The sequence below is a fragment of the Tiliqua scincoides genome, chromosome 3 (assembly GCF_035046505.1).
Source record: "Tiliqua scincoides isolate rTilSci1 chromosome 3, rTilSci1.hap2, whole genome shotgun sequence".
NCBI lineage: Eukaryota > Metazoa > Chordata > Lepidosauria > Squamata > Scincidae > Tiliqua > Tiliqua scincoides.
The window spans coordinates 71,983,131-72,001,483 of NC_089823.1; the positions used below are offsets into that span (position 1 = coordinate 71,983,131).

The 18,353-nt window shown below is 42.2% G+C and overlaps 1 protein-coding gene across 4 annotated transcripts in view; it reads left to right on the forward strand.

The window, feature by feature from the left end:
• The window catches only part of DMD (dystrophin), a 1,248,719-nt gene that overhangs the window by 750,311 nt on the left and 480,055 nt on the right, over positions 1 to 18,353 (forward strand). For all 4 annotated transcript variants that reach the window (XM_066619666.1, XM_066619670.1, XM_066619667.1 and 1 more), the window contains one exon: positions 2,675 to 2,824. In XM_066619666.1, coding sequence (XP_066475763.1) covers positions 2,675 to 2,824 — 150 coding nt within the window. The remainder of the gene's footprint in view (positions 1 to 2,674; positions 2,825 to 18,353) is intronic.

Genomic DNA, 18,353 nt, shown 5'->3' on the forward strand with positions numbered 1-18,353 from the left:
CTTTTATTATCACTTTGACTTCAGAGTTCATCTGCAAGCGTTAAAATATACAAAAATCCAGTGCGGTTAATCTAAAACTGAAATCACCTTTTTATTTTTCACTATTCTAGAAGTTTTTTGTTGTAAGACACAAAACTATTACCTTGATCATAACTGTAAAATTGCAGATTCCTGCCAGTGCTTAAATTCGGAAAAACACTCCAGAAATAATTGAGTGCTGAGTCGAGTAGTCCAAAGAAGAGCTAAAAATTCCTCAACATTTTTCTATTCAAGTGGAAGTTTTTTGTTTTTTTAAAGAGACCTTTTTCTGCTCTGTCTCTGGCCTGTCACAACATAGCTGAAGAAGTGGTACTAAAAAAGTGCCCCGTGAAATTTCCTTGTTCTGATTTCTTCTTAACTGAGGATTGGCAAGATCTACAGAGATGAAATTGCAAAGAGGAAATAAGAATAGCTAACTGTTTTATGCATACAGTCCTCTGACTCAGCTTAGCAAAGTTTGATACACCAGTTCTGATCATTATGTAGCAGTAGATTTAAATATATAATTGGTTGGCAACCTTCAGTCTCTAAAGACTATGGCAGGGGTGCTCACACTTTTTTGGCTCGAGAGCTACTTTGAAACCCAGCAAGGCCCGGAGATCTACCGGGGGGAAGGAAGTGTCTGACAGACACCCCCTTTAATGTATGGAGCCCCTGCTGGAGTCTAGTCAGTTTCGTCAGTTTTGTTGCTGCATGCCTGAAGAGCAGCTAAAGCGTCAGTTTCAGTGTCAGTTTAGTGTCAGCTAAATATGTGGTCTAGTCACTAGACGAAACTGACATATTAACAATTTGGAGAGACAGGGCTCCGCGATCTACTCATTTTGCCTCGCGATCTACCGGTAGATCACGATCCACCTATTGAGCACCCCTGGACTATGGTATAAGCCTACAGCACCTGGTATTCCCAGGCGGTCTCCCATCCAAGTACTAACCAGGCCTGACCCTGCTTAACTTCAGAGATCAGACAAGATCGGGCATCTGCAAGATGAAAGATTCACAAAATGGCAAGGTTGTTGTTGAACCTTGAGAAATTTAAGTATCTTTTTTCCTGAGTTGAAGCAGTTACCTCTAAAATTTGCTCTAGTAATGAGAGAACATGGTTGCACAGTCAAATCTGCTGTGAAATAATGCTTGAAAATAATGCTGTATGGATGATCAGTGCATAAACATCCAATTTCTGAGTCAATAAGTAGAAACTTTCTTCTGCGGATGAATCCTGTTCTCTGAATTTGGTGGTTTGCATATGGATTGGAGCATAAGAAATATGTACAGATTTCAAGGTTTGGGGCCCGATCCTATTCTTATCACACAGGCTTACCGCTGGTGTACACTGTCTCAAACATGCCGTAAGGCACATTTGCGAGCAGTATTGTGGGCCCAGTGCCGGAGCTAGCCTAGTATGAACCTGCACCGGGCCAGCTCTGGTGCTGGGCCCGCATTCCACTGCCTGGTGCTTGCCTGGACTGCTGGGCAGCAGAGGGGTGAGTGGGAGCATGGGGGAAGGCATTCCAGGGCGGGAGGGACCAGGACTGGTGGAGCTTAGTTCCTCTGGATCAAGAGCCCCAAGTTTGGCCTTGTGGCTCAACAAGAGGTTTCTTGATTCAGCACCAGCTCCAGAGCTGCTGCAGAATTGAGTAGCCCCATTGCAGGGCTACTTCCCTTACTCACTGGAAGGGAACAAAAAAATCCCCTTCTCCTGAGGAGCTGCCAGTGGCTGCCTGGTGCGCACAGGATACCGCAGCCGCCATTTTTTGCAATGCGGCAGCCCTGCATACCAGGCAACTCAGGATTGGGCTGCCCATGGTCTTCAGGTTACAACAGAACATGCATTCAAGTATACATGTATATTATGATTTTTTTTGAAAACTAAAAACTTATATCCATTATATAATCCTTTCAACTAATATACAAGACAGATTATGCTGTGTCACAGGGGGAGGACTAAGGCTGAAACAGTACTGGCCTCTCTCTGAAGAGACTTGAATCAAGGATTTCCCAGCTCACTACATTACACCATGACCAGAGGAAACCTATAAAAATTTCAACAGTGAAGATTCATAATTTGTGTCCGCAAAACTGCTAATCTCTGGAAACAACAGCTTCTGATGTGTAATCAGTATTAAAACTAACGTAAAAGGATATAACAGTACATGGTATATGCAGAAACTCAAGAAGAACTGAAGGGGAACCCTGATACCACTGTTTTTTCTGGAGAATCCATCCTTGCCACTGGTAGAACAATGAAAAGACATTATGATTTGTATGGCCTCATTTAAGGCAATACAGTTAAATGTGCTCTTGTTTTATACCTGTGGAACACCACATGACTAGGTTTTGGGGCTCTTATATATTAGTAGGTGGCTACTTTCTCAATATTTTAACCCCCCATACACAATAATTTTGTTGAGCATTTAGTATATCTTGGAAAAGTCTTCCTAAGGCAGAGGTAGGGCTGACTTTCTTTTTCTTCTTTTCTTGAAGCATTGCAGCTTAGAACAAAAGCTGTTGATATTTTTGCTGAATTGAGCTCCTGAGTCCAGTTACTTCAGCTGATAAACTAATCAATAGAGGTGAAGATAAGGGAGTTGAAAATTCTACTACAGTTCATTTTAACGGTTGCATTTGTCTGTTCCAGTTAAGAGTAGAAGAACTGCCACCTCACAAGGGAATACTGAAACGATTAAATGAAGCTGGAGGAAAAGCACTTGGTAGTGCATCATTGAGCCCTGAAGTAAAACATAAGCTTGACACCAGACTCAAAGAGGCTAACCATCGCTGGATAAAGGTTAGGCATATTAACAACTATGTTGTAGCATATATCTGTAATCTGTTACAAGTGCTTCCAGTATTTTTCAGCAGTGTTTCTCCCCCCCTTCTTCTCTCAGCACGCTTGCCCAGATTTATCTGTTCTTCTTTGGAAGCTAGAGAAATAAACCTGCCTGAAGTGGCCAGATGAGGGGACCTAACCTTCTTGCTGACCCTTTAGGGAGTCATTTCACTCCCTCATGTCACCTGTTGCTGCTGCATTGGAGTCAACCTCTTTCATGTTGTATTTCTGCAGCTTCAGAAATGCAGCTTTTTTGTTGCTTCTTATTCCAGCTTATTCCAGATGCTTAATGTAAATGCCCATGTGCTCTCTCTCTAGTAGTGGAACCCCACACAGACAATGCACAGAGACTGCCTACAAAATGATGCCTCAGCAGCTTTGTGTACTGCTGACGGCACTTCTGGGGAGTTAAAAATACCCCCAAATACTGAAAAATATGCAAAAAAAAAAATGGGGGAAGGGTAAACTTCACATGTGCATTTCTTAATTTTGTCCTTAATTACAAGCCCTTCTCCAGTCTCTTAGGCACTTGTCGCTCATAAGAGATCCAGCACATGTGCATAGCAGAGGCTACAGTTCTATCCATACTTACCTGGGAGTAAACCCCATTGGCTATAGTGGGACTTACTTCTGAGTAGACATGCATAGGACTGGGCTCTGAATCTGCTCCAAAACTGTACAGTAGCATTTTCCTGTTGTTATTTTCAAATCTAATGGAAGTAGTGACTGACTGCAAATATTGATTGCAACTTTGATATACCCAAATTAAACTTTATTTGCAACCATAAAAGTCAGGTTTTGCAACCCTAAAACAACTAAGGTTGCAATCCCAGGAGTGCCCTGGGCTGGTGCAAGTCCCTTGCGCGAGCTTAAGAGGGTCGCAAATGTGCCATAAAGCACGTTTGTGCTTCCTCGGGAGTTGACTGGGCCAGCACAGGGATGCGCGCCGGCCTGCGGAGGCTGAATCCAACCTCTACACCAACTTCATGGAGGAGCCTTGCATCAGCTGAGCTTGGCTGATGCAGGACTCTGGGTTGGACGGGTAGGAGGCGGGAGGGAGGTGTTCTGGGATGGGGGAGGACGGTCCCAGAGGTGGGCAGGCAGGGAGTGGGAGGTGGGGCTGGGACCCAGCAGATATGTTGGGCCCTAGTCTTCTGAGCAGTGTGGAGCAGCTGCAAGCCATTCTGCTCTCCTCAGGCTTATGCCACCTCTGGAGGTGGCGCAAGTCTGAGGAGACCCATTGGGGCTGCAGTGGCTTACCTGGGGGTAAGGGGAAGAGTTTCTCCTTACCTCTGGCTGAGCCACTTTGGGCTTCCTGGCCTGCCTGTTCCAGTGCAAGATAGGATTGTGCTATAACAGAAATATATCTTTTCTATAATTAAGTTTAAAGGATCAAACAACCAAATAGAGGAGGGGTTTATGTGTATTTCCTTTTTGCTTTTATTTGCATACTTGGCATTTGCTTTTAATTGTTTGGGTCACTTAGTGTTGACCTTGAGATGAGATCTTTTTTCTTGAAGCACAGTAATAATTTTGAAAAGATGGTTTTCCTTTAGTAACAGTTAATTAAGTAGAACAGTGTTTCTCATACAGTTGGTTGGGACCCACTAGGTGGGTTGCGAACAAATTTCAGGTGGGTCCCCATTTCATTGTTTTATTTTTAATATAGCAGACTTGATGCTACCATGGTATGTGACTGCATTTGGGGAAATGTGACAGACCTGTACATTTAACAAGCTACTATGTATATTCTTTTAACAATGCTAGTAAATGGAACTTACTCCTGGGTAAGTGTGGGTAGGATCGCAGCCTTGAATTATTAAAAATTTTCCTGCTTGATGATGTTGCTACTGCGCGATACCATAGTCTTTCGAGACTGAAGGTTGCCAAACAAAATGGTCATGACATCACTTCTGGTGGGTCCTGACAGATTCTCATTCTAAAAAGTGGGTCCCGGTGCTAAATGTGTGAGAACCACTGAAGTAGAAGATGTGCTCTACTACTATCTCAGATTACTGATTAAAATCAGATCTTATTTATCCAATAGATTGTCAAAGCATTGTCTGTTTAGATGGACAAGAAGCATCTGAACTGTCTTCTCTTTACTAGATAATATTAAAAAATGCCTTAAATGAAATTGATTATGTAATTTGAATATGACTCTGCCCTTCAAAAGTAACATAAAATCATCATTTTTCAGGAATTAAAGTATTAGTGATGCAAATGAATAGTTGAGGATTGAAGCATCTCATATTATATGTAAAAGTGTAGTTTGGGGCACTCTTCTGTTTGTTATACAGCATTATAATTGGAAAGTGGGTATTACACAGTTGAGATTCTGTCAAATGCAATCAGAAGTTTTAAAAGGAGATGGCTAAAATTTACCATATTAAGAGAGAACATGTCCATGTGAAATTAATTGAATAGAAGACTTTGACTGTTATTTATTGATATGCCCTTTTTGCCTCCAGTATATGCTTTGAAGAAATATAGTTGCCTGTTTCGACAGCAACTCTAAAATGTTACAGGATCCGAGAAAAACAATATGGATTTTACAAAATGATTCTTTCCTAGCATGGTACTTCTATAGAAATTCTGCTGCATATGCACCAAAAATAAGAGCCACTATGAAGGATTTTTAATATGCTTTGAAACTGAAGTCATTAATAGAGGTGATATTTGTATTTTTTAATGTTTGATCAGTAAGTATATTGCTTTTCTTGTTTTCTGCAAAATGCCTTGAAAAAAACTGAGTCTACACTGGTGAGACCAAAGAAAGATGAAAGGATGCGTTTAAACTTGTGAAGTCTTGCACAGTATCATTTATTGTACCTTGCCCCAAGACAAACGTGTTGTGCGAAAGAAGTGCTATCTTATGAATTGTTTTAATGATACAGGTACTGAAGTGCTCTATTATAGACTATATTTCTTGAAGTTAGGAATCTGTATTTCAGTGGCGTAGCTAAGGGGTGCAGGGGGTAGCAGTTGCACCGGGCATCAAGCTATAGGGGGGCAACAAGCTGAACTTGACAGTAGTGACCAAAATTGTGAAAAACTTGGTATGTATGAATAATACCATCATATTATATATCATTGGAAAGGTGATTTAATTCAGAATAAAATGAAACAAACTGCACTGGAATATCTGTTTTCTATCAAAAGTTATGGCCAGTTAACCAGAAAATGAAAACAACTGCCTTGTGGAACAAAAGGTGGATTTGCTTAACTCCAAACAGACCTATGAGACTGTTTGTTTTGAGTGCCAATGAGTTGTTGTTATGATACAGCATGGAACTAATAACTTTTTATTTATTTACTTAATTAAATTTGATTTTGTCATGGAGGGGCTACAAAATGTTATTTGACCCCAGGTTGTAGATAGATGTCTTAGCAATGCCACTGACTGGGGGGAGGCAGCAGAGCAAGTGGGTAGTGAGCTGCTGGAGGGAGAAAGTGGGTTCCTCTCAATTTTCACTTTTTAAAAAGCCTGGGTGTGAGTCACTTCCGGTTGTGACATCACTTCGAGGGCAGCATTTTGAACTTGGCACCGGGCTACATGATCATTAGCTATGCCACTGCTTTATTTTTCATAGTTCAAAGAACCTAATAGCTACACTTCTGCTTGTGTAGCAAGGTAAGCTTGGCTTCTTGTGCTTGACAGCAAGTAAAGGGACATAGGCATTGGCTGTTGGAATGGATGCAGTACTTGTCATATACCACCTACTGGGACACATAAGAGATCTGTAATGTGTTTTTGCTGTTTATTGTGCAATAAATGTATTGATAGATTAGGCCTGCAACCAGTGAACCATGGAACCAGAGGTTTGCTGGAACAAGTTTATTATTCTTTGAACTTATTCTTGGTCCAATGTCAGGTTAAAAGGATGAGATAGATTCTGCGAAGGTAATCAGGTTGCCAGAAGCAGTGTTCCCCTTATTTATCCACCTTTATCCTTGAGAAGTATCTTCTATTGGTTGTAAAGATTATTCTGGATTCCTTATTTTACCCTTGCTCATCTGCTTCCTTTCATTACGAGTAATTACTAGGAATTGAAGAGACTATTTCACTATTTACTGCCAGAGCAAATCAATTTGTTGTACTTTCTCAACAAAAGAATTGTACTGGAGTGACATGTCTGTAATTTGTGGACCTTTTTGCAGCTCTGTGGAAAGCATAAGCCCTTCTCTTTAACCAGTCTCAAAGAATTCAAATATTACTAGAAGGAAAGAGATTATATCAGTGTACACGTCTACATGGTTTAAGCTGATCATTCATAATATACATATGGAATCTTGGCATAATAATCTGAATGTTGTGTATAAAAGAACATTTTATTGATTTCAGTCTTCTGATTCTTCAGCTGGGTGTACTTTGGGAGACCATTGACCATGGACCTCTTGCTATGGAATGTTTTGTATTTTACTTCAGAGCTGCTGAATGGAACTGTTAAATCAGTCAAGGAGCTGATACTTTGAGAGAGGCCCTTATCCTTCACTGTTGTCCAGAACACTATTCAGAGCGCAATACCATAGTCTTCCGAGACTAAAGGATGCCAACAACTATGTCCTGATCAATTCCCCTGTCCTCACCAAGCAGTTCTGTGTGTGTGTGGGGGGGGGGGGGTGTGTAAAACAAACATATAGCATCATAGACCATGCCTAGTTTGGCCCTAAGTCATAATTTTTCTAGGTGCACTTTAAACTTGCATTATAAAGGGTTTATTGGTATTTCAGAGTATGTAAGAACTAAATGTCTTTGGCCTACCCCCCATGTTTCATCATCCTGCATGGTTAACTCATACAGAGATAAAACATTCAGACTCCTTTAAGGGCAGGAAATTCTGCCATACCTCTACATTGGGAATGAGTGAATAATCAAATCCCCCTTATGAATTATCTGCCCCCAATGGAGGCTAATTGGAAGAAGTTCAGAGTAATAACTCATGGAGAGAAACAGTGGTCATGCTCTTCTGTGGACAGATACTTTAGGCTCACATGAGTTTTTAATTATAGCTAATAGTTTGCATATCTTTCGACCTTGATTCCCATGGACTGCTGAAGCTTATAACTTATATAGCTTATATTATCCCCTGCTGAGAGAGAATTTGTAAACCTGACCCCCTGGTATTTTAAATAATGTTTTCATAAAGTTCGACATAAACAAATCTGCTCCTGTTTAGCAGTAAAGAGATAACTCAGAGCATGCCAATGCAGAGTAGTCACATCCAAGTAGGTCAGGGCTGACCAACTCAACAAATAGGCAGGGTAAATTCCTGTGCACCACACCTGGAATCTATCTAGGCCTGGCTAATCAAATTAATTCAACATAATTTAGAGTCTAGTCTGCACAAAACAACTTTCTCTCTCAACGATGAGGGAGAAAAATCTGGATTACAGGTAAGCATGTATGGTAACTACAGTGTTATTAGCATAAGTGCTGCTCTTATGGCCCAGTCCTATCAAAAGCCAGTGCAGCCACACCACCAGACTATGCACTGTATGCTGAAGGAGGGCACAGTCCCAGATGTCTCCTCCGGGTAAGGGGACATTTGTTTCTTTGCCTGGAGGTAAGCCTCTGCTGCCCAAATGGGTCTACTCAGACCTGTACCAGTGTTTTCACAAAGCAGTCTTCTACCCCTTGCCCTTCTGGGCAGGGTACATGCCACATGTGCAGCCACTACTCATATGGGAACTCTTCTGGGAACTGGCTGCCGTTTCTTCCCCTCTCCTCTCCCTGTGTCTCATGGCTTACATTGCATCAGAAGCAGGGCATCCAGGAATTTAAAAATGGCCAGCACCCAAGGAAAATGGGCTGCAATTCCCTTCTCCAAAGCCTGCTAAGCCATGGGGTGCCCATCAAGCAGTGATGGGGGTTGCAGTAGCTAGAGAGTAAATGGACGAGCATGGGACCTTGGACCATGCCCAGTTAGGCCCAACTTGTGCCACTAGTTCTGTTCCTATTTATAAACAGAGAGCAAACTATCAAGCAGTTATTTTGGGGACATTATATAAGAAAATCTGTTCCAGACTGGAAGTGTGGTGCAGGGGCAGCAGGTGAGGAGAATTGCCCTGTCTTTGTCAGTGGAAAAGCACCACAGCTGCGCCACCAGCTTACAGCCAAGAAGGCTCTCCTTACTCTCACATTCTTAGGTGTAAGGAGAGCCTCTTCAGGTGTAACTGTGTGGGGCACCTGTGTTGCTTTTCCATGGACTATGATGGGGCGGTTCTGCCCCACCTGCTGCCCCTGCACCTCATGTCCCTTTTTCAAATTCCAGTGCATTTAGTGGTAAATTATTTATTTGTGTTATGCTATTTGATGTTTCTGATGGATGTTCCCTAGATGAAACAGAAACTCTCTCAGATGTGCACACCTTTCTTTCTTCTTTATTCCTCCTTTAGCTGGTGTTAAGGACAACAGGTCATCTTCTAAACCAATATGCTGCTGTAGGTACTGCAAGTTTTGATGCATTAATCACAATGTGCACATCCTGGGGAACTCAACCAAAAATTAGTATACAAATTTGTCTTCAAAAGTATACTTCAGCTACACCTGTTTTTCCTGATCTTGAGACAGGGGTGGATCCAGTGTGTCGGGGGGGCCATCAGCACTACCAACTCCAGAGCCCAGGTCAACCAGATGGGAAGACCTGGGCTGTGGGTTGAACTTTATAGCCTCTGTGGCCAAAGTTTGCTGGGTGGGTAAACCTGGGCTCCCATTCCAGCCAATCTTACTGGTGACCGCCCAATGGGCATTTCCCTGGTGCCCAATTTTGCTCCCCAGCACAGTGGGCACCCTTGGCTACTGGGAGACATCCAGTAGGATACCACGCATCCATGCCCCCCCCCCCTTGGATCCAACCCTGTCTGGAGACTTGTGTCCACAAACAGTAGCATGTTAGATAACCTACAACACCTGAAGTAAAAAAAAATGTCAAAAGTACAACCACCTAATGAAATTTTCAACTTAACCACTGCCCTTGCTAGAAAATAAAAATCCTTTGCCTGAGTGACATGAACACATTTGTAACAAAATCATTATAATCTTAAGTAGCCTTCAGGGCGAGTTTGTTTTTAACAAGCTTTGACTATGTTCTTTAGCCTGCTATTAGCTGTTTTGCTCACAATTATACAGTCTGCATATTTTAATGTTCATTTACCATTGCTTGTAAGGAAGCGGCTTTCTCCTATAGAATCAATTTCATTTCTGCACTTTAGAGTCCAGTTCTAACAAAATCTCCTGCTGCCAATGTAGTTCATGATATTCATCTGCCTTTTGGGAGACTAAACATACTTCTGGCCCTTGAGTTCCTTTCTAGTAGAGAGTGATTTCAGGCACACTATTGGCCACATCCCCTAGACTTCTGGTGTGGGAGACTTTAGTGTTCACATCAAGGTTCCTGCTTCTGAGACAGCTCATGATAGAAGTGGAATACTAGACAATTGAAGCACACAAAAATGTTTTTCAACGACCAATTCAGTGCATCGGTAAAGAGAATTTGCCTTCCTGGCACAATTCCAGGTACCCATGTGCTTTGTACACTGTGGCTACAATGCTAGTGCACTATTAAATGCAAAGTATCCCCTTTGCAGACCAACAAATTAGTTCAGTGATTTCAGTTCTGCTTCTTCAGTTGTGATAGAAAAGGTGTTGGAAGCAAATGCAGACTCAGGCACTAGTATCAAATTTGCCTGGTGACTCCTAGCCTTAGCTAGAGGGTGAGTCAGTCACCATGTTTTTTTGGAACCAGCTCAAACTGCCCTACAGTCTATTCATTGCAGTAGTGTAATCTTGAGGTTAAAAGGAGATTAATGTCAGCTGCCAAATCCTAATCTGAAAAAAGGCTTGGGAGCTTTCTCGTCTGATGAAATTAGATTTCTCTTGGAGCAAAAAGAGAATGTAATGTGTTTTGGCTCCATGGAAGCAGAAATGGATGATGGAATACTTGTAGTTGTTAAAAAGAAACCAAGTCTCATGTCATAACTTAGAATTTTGATTCTCTGTTCAATCTGAATTTTGATTCTTTGTTCAATTATATCATTTTGGGTGACATTTTGTTAAGTGAAAAGGAAATCCTAGTACCTACAATAAAATTATGACTATTTAGCTTTGCAAGATTAAGGGACTGCTGTAGCATAATTGCAAGGCTGCAATAATAATGAATGTTCTTGTTAAGAACCGGGACAATTTATATAAAATTAAGACCCTCAGCTATTACCAAATATAGGTTTTAAATCTTTTGAATTATTCAGATTCTACAATGTCAATTAACATACCTTAATTAATTCTTGTACTAACATACTAAAGTTCAAATTTTTCAAATGTTTTAAATTGGTACATGGCATATAACTTTACCTGAAGTAGTTTTTTAATGTTAAAATGGATATTGATGATTTTATATGAATAATATAAAAAGGAGGGAAAGCGTGTGTATGTGTGTACAGTAATGATAATTTGCAGTTCAGAAGTATTTTGTTAAATTGCTACAAATTAGATAGTGCTTCTCAATAATACTGTGGATTTGGGAAACATAAAAGAACTGGAATTTGACATTCGGTTTGGTAGTAATGTGACTATTTCTGCAAACAAGTGACTGCAAACTTAATCTTTGTGAGGTTATTCATTCATCTTTAAATTGGAACACTTTTGGCTCTTAGAGAGTTGGGCCATGTCATCTTATTTTCTAGCCTATTGGCACTGTAGAAATACTTCTATAGTAAAGAGGTTTCATCACTTGGAGTTCGGTTCATGCAGGTGAATGGTTTCCTCCGTTAGAAAAGAGGGAATCTTCTAGGCCTGGGGTTGGCAACCTGCCATTCTGGAGCCGCAAGCGGCTCTTTGAGCCTTCGGCTGCGGCTCTGTGCGGGGGCCAACCCATCCCGGGGGAGGGGCTCGCCCCTCCCGCGATGCAGCCGCCGCTCACCAGCCCGAGCATACGGGCTGCGGCTGCGCCCCATAGGAGAGGGCGCGAACGGCTGGTGGAGCAGCTCCTCCGCCGAGAGCGAGCCCCCGCCGCCGCACATTCCCGAGCCACAGCCTGAGCACACGGGCTGCAGCTGTGCCCCATTGGAGAGGGCGCAAACGACTGGCGGAGCGAGCCCCCGCCCCCGCCACTGCACGTTCCCTCCTGCCGGAGCCGCAACCCGAGCCTGTGCGTGTCTCCTCAGAAGTAAGTCCCATTGAACACCCTGATGATCCCCCCTTCCCACAAGCAGCCCTGACCCCAGGGATCCAAGGCAAAAGCAAGCAATTGAATACAGCTGCTCTCTCCTCCTCCCAAGCTCACAGCACAATCCTGTGCGTGTCTCCTCAGAAGTAAGTCCCATTGTGCTTGCTCCCAGGAAAGTGTGCACAGGATTACAGCCTTCAAACTCCCCACTCAGCACCCCCCCCCCGTCACTCACTCACACTCTCACTGCTCCATTTCCTTCACTTGGAAACTTGAAAGGGGTTTGGAGATCCCTGCACCAGATGGTATTCTGTATATGTTTGTATACTGTATGTGTAACATACTATATATGTAGCACCAAAGCATATTTCATGGTTGTGAAGTAATCACTGTTAGTATGCCTTTTATTTTATGCAGTTTTGAACTCTTAGCTTGTTTGTTCAGGAGCACTTTTGTGAACAGTGTTAAGTAGTACTAAGTGGACTTGTTCAGAGGTAGTATTGTGTGGAAAGGCATTTACAGAAGTACAGAAGTAAATGACAGTAAAGAATGACAGTATCCTTCACAAGCAGTTCACCTGTGCACAATCTAAAACTGTTGTTCTCCAACTGTGGGTCTGGACCTGATTTTTAGTGGGACCTCTAAGAGGGGAGTGTATTATATAACTGGGACCTATAAGAGGGGAGTGCAAACTATATATGCAGTGTTATCTTCATTTTAGATGTCAAAAGGGTTTTGTGGCTCCCAAGGTTTGCTTTTTTCCGGAAAACGGGTCCAAATGGCTCTTTGCCTGTCTAAGGTTGCCGACCCCTGTTCTAGGCAGAGCAATTGGCGGAAGAACCTTTTTCTTAAGTAAACTCTGCCACCCAGTTAGTTTGCAGCTATCAATAAATAAACATGAGCAGAGGCAATTAGGGTTTCAAAAGAAACTGCTTTACTCATGGTTTACAATCATATTCATCTTATGAAGTATCAGAGTTATCTGCAATTTAAGGAACTGAGAATCCTAAATGCTGTTTTTGTTTTGTTCTGTTTTGTTTTGGCATGGAAATAAAAGGATGCTTTTCAGCAATGGCTGCCTGCCATTCAGGGACAGAGCTCAGAGCCTGGCTGCTGTTCCTTCAATAGTGGGGGGGGGGGGGAGTGAGAGAGAAGGAAGTTTATATAAAAGACACACTTGCTACAGGTAAAAGACCTCAGACATCTGGACAATACTCTGCCCTCCAGAATCCTGCTGGTGGCATTACACCTATATTCTGACAGTCTTTTGGTTGGGTACATGTTTCAAGTGGAAAGTACACTCTAGTTGCAGTTTCCATGATTTGACAACACTTTGTGTATCCTCCATAAGACCCAATCCTATCCAGCTTTCCAGCACTGATGCAGCCGTGCCAATAGGGTGTGCACTGCATCCTATGATGGGGCAGACACAGAGGCCTCCTCAAGGTCGGGGAACATTTGTTCCCTTACCTCACAGCTGTATCAGTGCTGGAAAGTTGGATAAGATTAGTCCCCAAAACATGGAAATTTCAGTAGCACTTATTCCTAGGAGTACCACTTTGCATAATATTCTCCTCCATCTGTATCCAGAGGTGTCTGAAAGACTGCATAGAGTTAGTTTTCTCATGTATATTGGCCCTTATAACATAACTAACTTAAGTCATAATTATATAGATTGGCCCTTCCCCTGACATTTTACTGATGTTTTGCAATCTATGATATTTGTATTGTGTTTTCAAGTGTCTTTTTTTTCAATCCAGTGGTAATACCAATTATTACCAGCTGAACATAATGGCCCTGAGTGATATATAGAGGGACACATAATGTACACAGACTTTCTTGTTTAGCTGATCAGCAGCTGTAACCTTTTCTCCCCATAGTTTTAAAACTTCTTGTTGGCATCCTTGAGTCTCGGAAGACTATGGTATCACGCTCTGAATGGTGGTTCTGGAACAGAGTGTCCTCTCCAGTGCGCGAAGCCTGGGTAAAGTAGGTATGGCGGATAGGCTGTTACCCATGCAGCAAATCCCCCCTCTCCACGTCGCTGAAATGGTCCAATGGAAAGGCAGAGGCCAATACGATGGTTTTAAAACTATGGATATTATTAAAGTAGTTTGTGGGTTTTTTTTGTAAAGAGCAGTTAAAAAAATGCATGGGCCTGTGATCACCTATACTTTACCCATGCATCCGCAAAATAAGCATGCAAGACCAAGGCTTGGAGTTAATGGTGACTTTATTAAATTCTGAACAATTGAAATTGCAGCAGAACACTTAGTTTACCCCACAGCAGGCAGACTCTAAGTGGGAAAATGACCCTAGCCATTTTCTTTCTCAGTTGATCTGAATGATCAAACAGGTGTCCAGCTGACTCAAGCCTCAAACCAGTCAGACCAGCTAAGTCTGACCTTGCCAACTCCATAGGATGGAGGCAGTGTGACTGTGTCAGTTCACCCAGGCAAAGTCAAAGGTAACCTTAGCAAATCCAACCAAGAAAGGCCCACCAGCCTCACTGAGCCAGCTATGCAACATGTAAGTGGTTCTGGCACATCCCCAGCCGTGCTGCCTCAGCTGGACAGCAAGAACCAAAACCTTCCTACCTCCTTCCACCCCCCACACGTTACCTGCCTAAAGTGACCCAGGAGGAAAACGTACAGAGAAAAAAACCCACCCCATCCCACAACAGACTGGGGTAGGTAAAAATCCAAAGCTAAGAACCAATAAAGTTGAAGGCAAAAATTCCTACCCAGCCCCAGCTAGTCATCAGTCTGTTGAATGAGCAGGAGGGCAAGAGATTGCCAACTCCAACTCAGCTGCTGGGCAGGCGCACTTATATAGGGATGCTCGCCCCGCCCATAAAACTGGTGAAACCAGGCTGCAAAGCCTTGTGCTTGCATGTCTGGGGCAAAGGGCGGTGATGTGCGAAAGGCCTCTTTATTCAAGTCCTTGATTCACAGTCAATGTGTTTATTGTATGATTGACTTGTTGCACCCACTTTCCATTTGCCTTGCACCCAAAAATATGCATCAGGGGCATAAACTTACTTCCCAGTTTTGTTAATTTATCATTAAAATGGATTTTACAAAATATGATCAGCCTGGAAAGAAAGTTGGTAAATAAATAATTACCACTTATCAGTGGACCCAGGGCAATACTTAGCTTGCTTTACTTAGAAACAAGCTAAATGCTTACAGTAAATGCTTAAAGTAAATATCACATAAGTGAGTGGGGAAAAAAAATAACTATCAGACTGTTTCAAGTTGGGAACTCTGATGCCTGCATAACTCTTTGAGGTAAGAGTCTCAACTTTATTGTTAACAGTACTGTAGTGCTCATCTGCATCCTGCAGAACTGAAGGACTCATGAGAGCTTCTCATGTAGCTCACTTGGCTCCATTGTCAATGGTTCAGAAGCAGGGGGGCAGTGATTTTGGCAGCAGTGACACATACTCCTATCCCCCTTTATCCATCCTGACATGCCTCTTTGACACAAAGATTCATGAGGAAACTGGCCACTAATGGGTGTCTTTTATAGCAACATTGTGGTTGAAAGTTGTCAGAACTTGCAGTATTATTTCATTTTAATTTGTAGGAATCCTTGCAATCGCTTTGTTGATATGATAAAAATTATGGAACTTTCGTTTGGGTCTTTTTTTAGCAAAGAGACATTTCTTTTAATGATTATGTGTCTTTTCCCTTTTACATTCGAATGCAATAGAAAATAAGCAAACAAAAGCGTGTTTTGAGAGTACTCATTTATCATAAGGTTGACATTTGGAAATTATGTTAACATGAAATAAGTTCATATTAGATTTTAGATTTTGCCAAAAACAGAAAATCACTATGTCTGTCCAAGCATAAAGAAAAATATTGACTCTTATAATGACCAGTTTTAAAAATACATTAAAATACTTCTTGCTTTCTCTGCTTCTACCACAAAATTCCCAAAGGAATGCAAAATTTTTTTGTCAACATCCATATTTGTTTCCCCCGCCCCATATGATTGCCTGGTATTTAAGAATTGCTATCATTGTCAAGTCAAAACTCTCCTCTAATATTTTTTTTTAATTTTTTTATTAATTTCCAAAAAACTAATATAAATAAACACATAACACACACAAAAAAAACAAAACATAACACACTTCACTACATACATAAAAAAAGGGTGCAGGAAATCATATCTCATTATTACATATCACTAAAATTAATAATTGTTACATATCTCCTAATCAATTTCCTCTTCCTCTTACCTCTTAATATCATTTTTCATTCGTCTATCATATCATATCAAATATAATGTATATATCTAATACAATCATCTAAATGCCCTGTCATATATTTGAAAATTCTCTAATATTGAAGTAGAAAAGGCATATTGATAAATAAAAGTCTGTCTTCCACAGTGTCGTCGTCACATACTCAGAGTCTTACTTAGTAAGGTTTATTGCTGCCATTCAAGGCTGTAAAGTATTGCCGCAGCGCCCTGTTGTGATGTCACTTCTGGGTTCTCCTAGAGCAGGGGTGTCCAAAGTTTTTGGCAGGAGGGCCGCATCATCTCTCCGACACTGTGTTGGGGGCCGGGGAAAAAAGAATTCATTTGCATTTAAAATTTGAATAAATTTACATACATGATTATATTAAAGATGAACTTATATATATATGAATGAAGGTCTTGTGATAGCTCAAGGCCTATAAAACACCTTGCACAAATCAAGGCTGGCCTTTCCTTTGCTGCCACTACTACATCATAGACGTGAAAAAGCAAGGAGTGGAGGGAGCCCTCATCCCACAGCTCACATGAGAGGTCAAACAGTCGCCCTCACACTGAGAGCAGTTGCGTTGGGCCAGTGTGGTCTCCAGCAAGTGTCCGGAGGGCCAGAGGCTCATTGGAGACTGGGGACTGCTTGAGGGCCGCATTGGGAGTCCTCAAGGGCCGGGGTTTGGGCACCCCTGTCCTAGAGGGTGGAGGGCTCACTGCTGTAGCCTTGCATGCCTGTTCCTTTCACTTTGGAGACTTCCAGCCTTCAAAGGGAAAGGAACAAGGTGTACTTGAAGATTAAGCAGTAACCCTCCCTCTGGGGAGAACTTGGAGGCGGCTGCCTTGTATGCAAGACAGTCACTTCCGGGTTCTTCCCAGAGGATGGGGCACGCCTGCGGCTTCTTACACCCCCATCCTTTTCCCTTTCAAGACTCCATATCTTGAAAGGGAAAGGGATGGGGCATGTGGAAAGCTGCAGTAGTGCTCTGCCCTCTCGGGAGAACCTGAATAGATGTGACTGGACAGAGCCTGGGGGCAGTCATGTGTCCTCCCTGGCAGAGTGCCAGGGGCAAATGCCCCTCTGTCCAAGTTACGCCTCTGTTGCCATTTCCTTCTACTGACTTCAACCGAAAGTAATTTAGGCTACAAACCTATATACATTTACATTGTGCTCATTAGTATGGGGATACAAATTCTTGTATTCTACAGTTTTCCCCTATTTTTTAACCCTACTAGTAAAGATTGGCCCAGTCATAAGTCAGGCTGAAGCAGAAGGAGATAGAGAACCGACAAGGGATGCCTCACACCCTGCATTTGCCCACCCAACTGCTTCACCCTGTGCTCTTTTCTTCTTTTTGCTTGTTAAGAGCAAGCAAGCAGAAGATTGGTACCATGGCAACTTGCCTCTTCTTCTGGTGCTGCTTCCACAAGCAATCACAACAACGGCAGGGTCCTATAACAATCCAGTTCTGATCGCTCCCCTTCCAGGACAATGCTAAAAACAGGATCTCTCCACCTCCACCTCCTCCTTGCCTGCCCAGCACTGGCCTGGCAAGCAAAAGGGGAGCTCTGCTCCCAGCATACTCTTGCCCAGCCTGTCTGAAGACACAGCTGCCAGAAATGTGCATGTGCTGCTCCATTTCAGTTTCCATATGACTAAATATGTTTTCCTAATCAGTTATCAGCTTGACAGTTTGATGACCCACCAAAAATCAGGTTGCAACACACTGGTTGGTCCCAACTCACAGTTTGGGAACCACTGCCCTATCCCATTCTCCACCGCAGGGACTTACTTCTGAGTAGACTTGAGTAGAATTGAACTGTTAATCATTAAACCATTTGTCCTTGTCTGAAAGCAGTTATATTTAAAAAGTACTATTCTTTCCACTTTGTATTTTAGACAAAGAAGCAATCCAAGAAGCTTTCAGAACTCTTATAGTTTTAGTTTGTATCAGTATGTTCCTTGTCTTCTGAGAAATGTCAGTTTTATGTACTTTCAGAAGTATATTGAGTTAGATTACCTAACCTATTCTTCTTAAAGTATTTTTATATTCTGTAATTCAGCC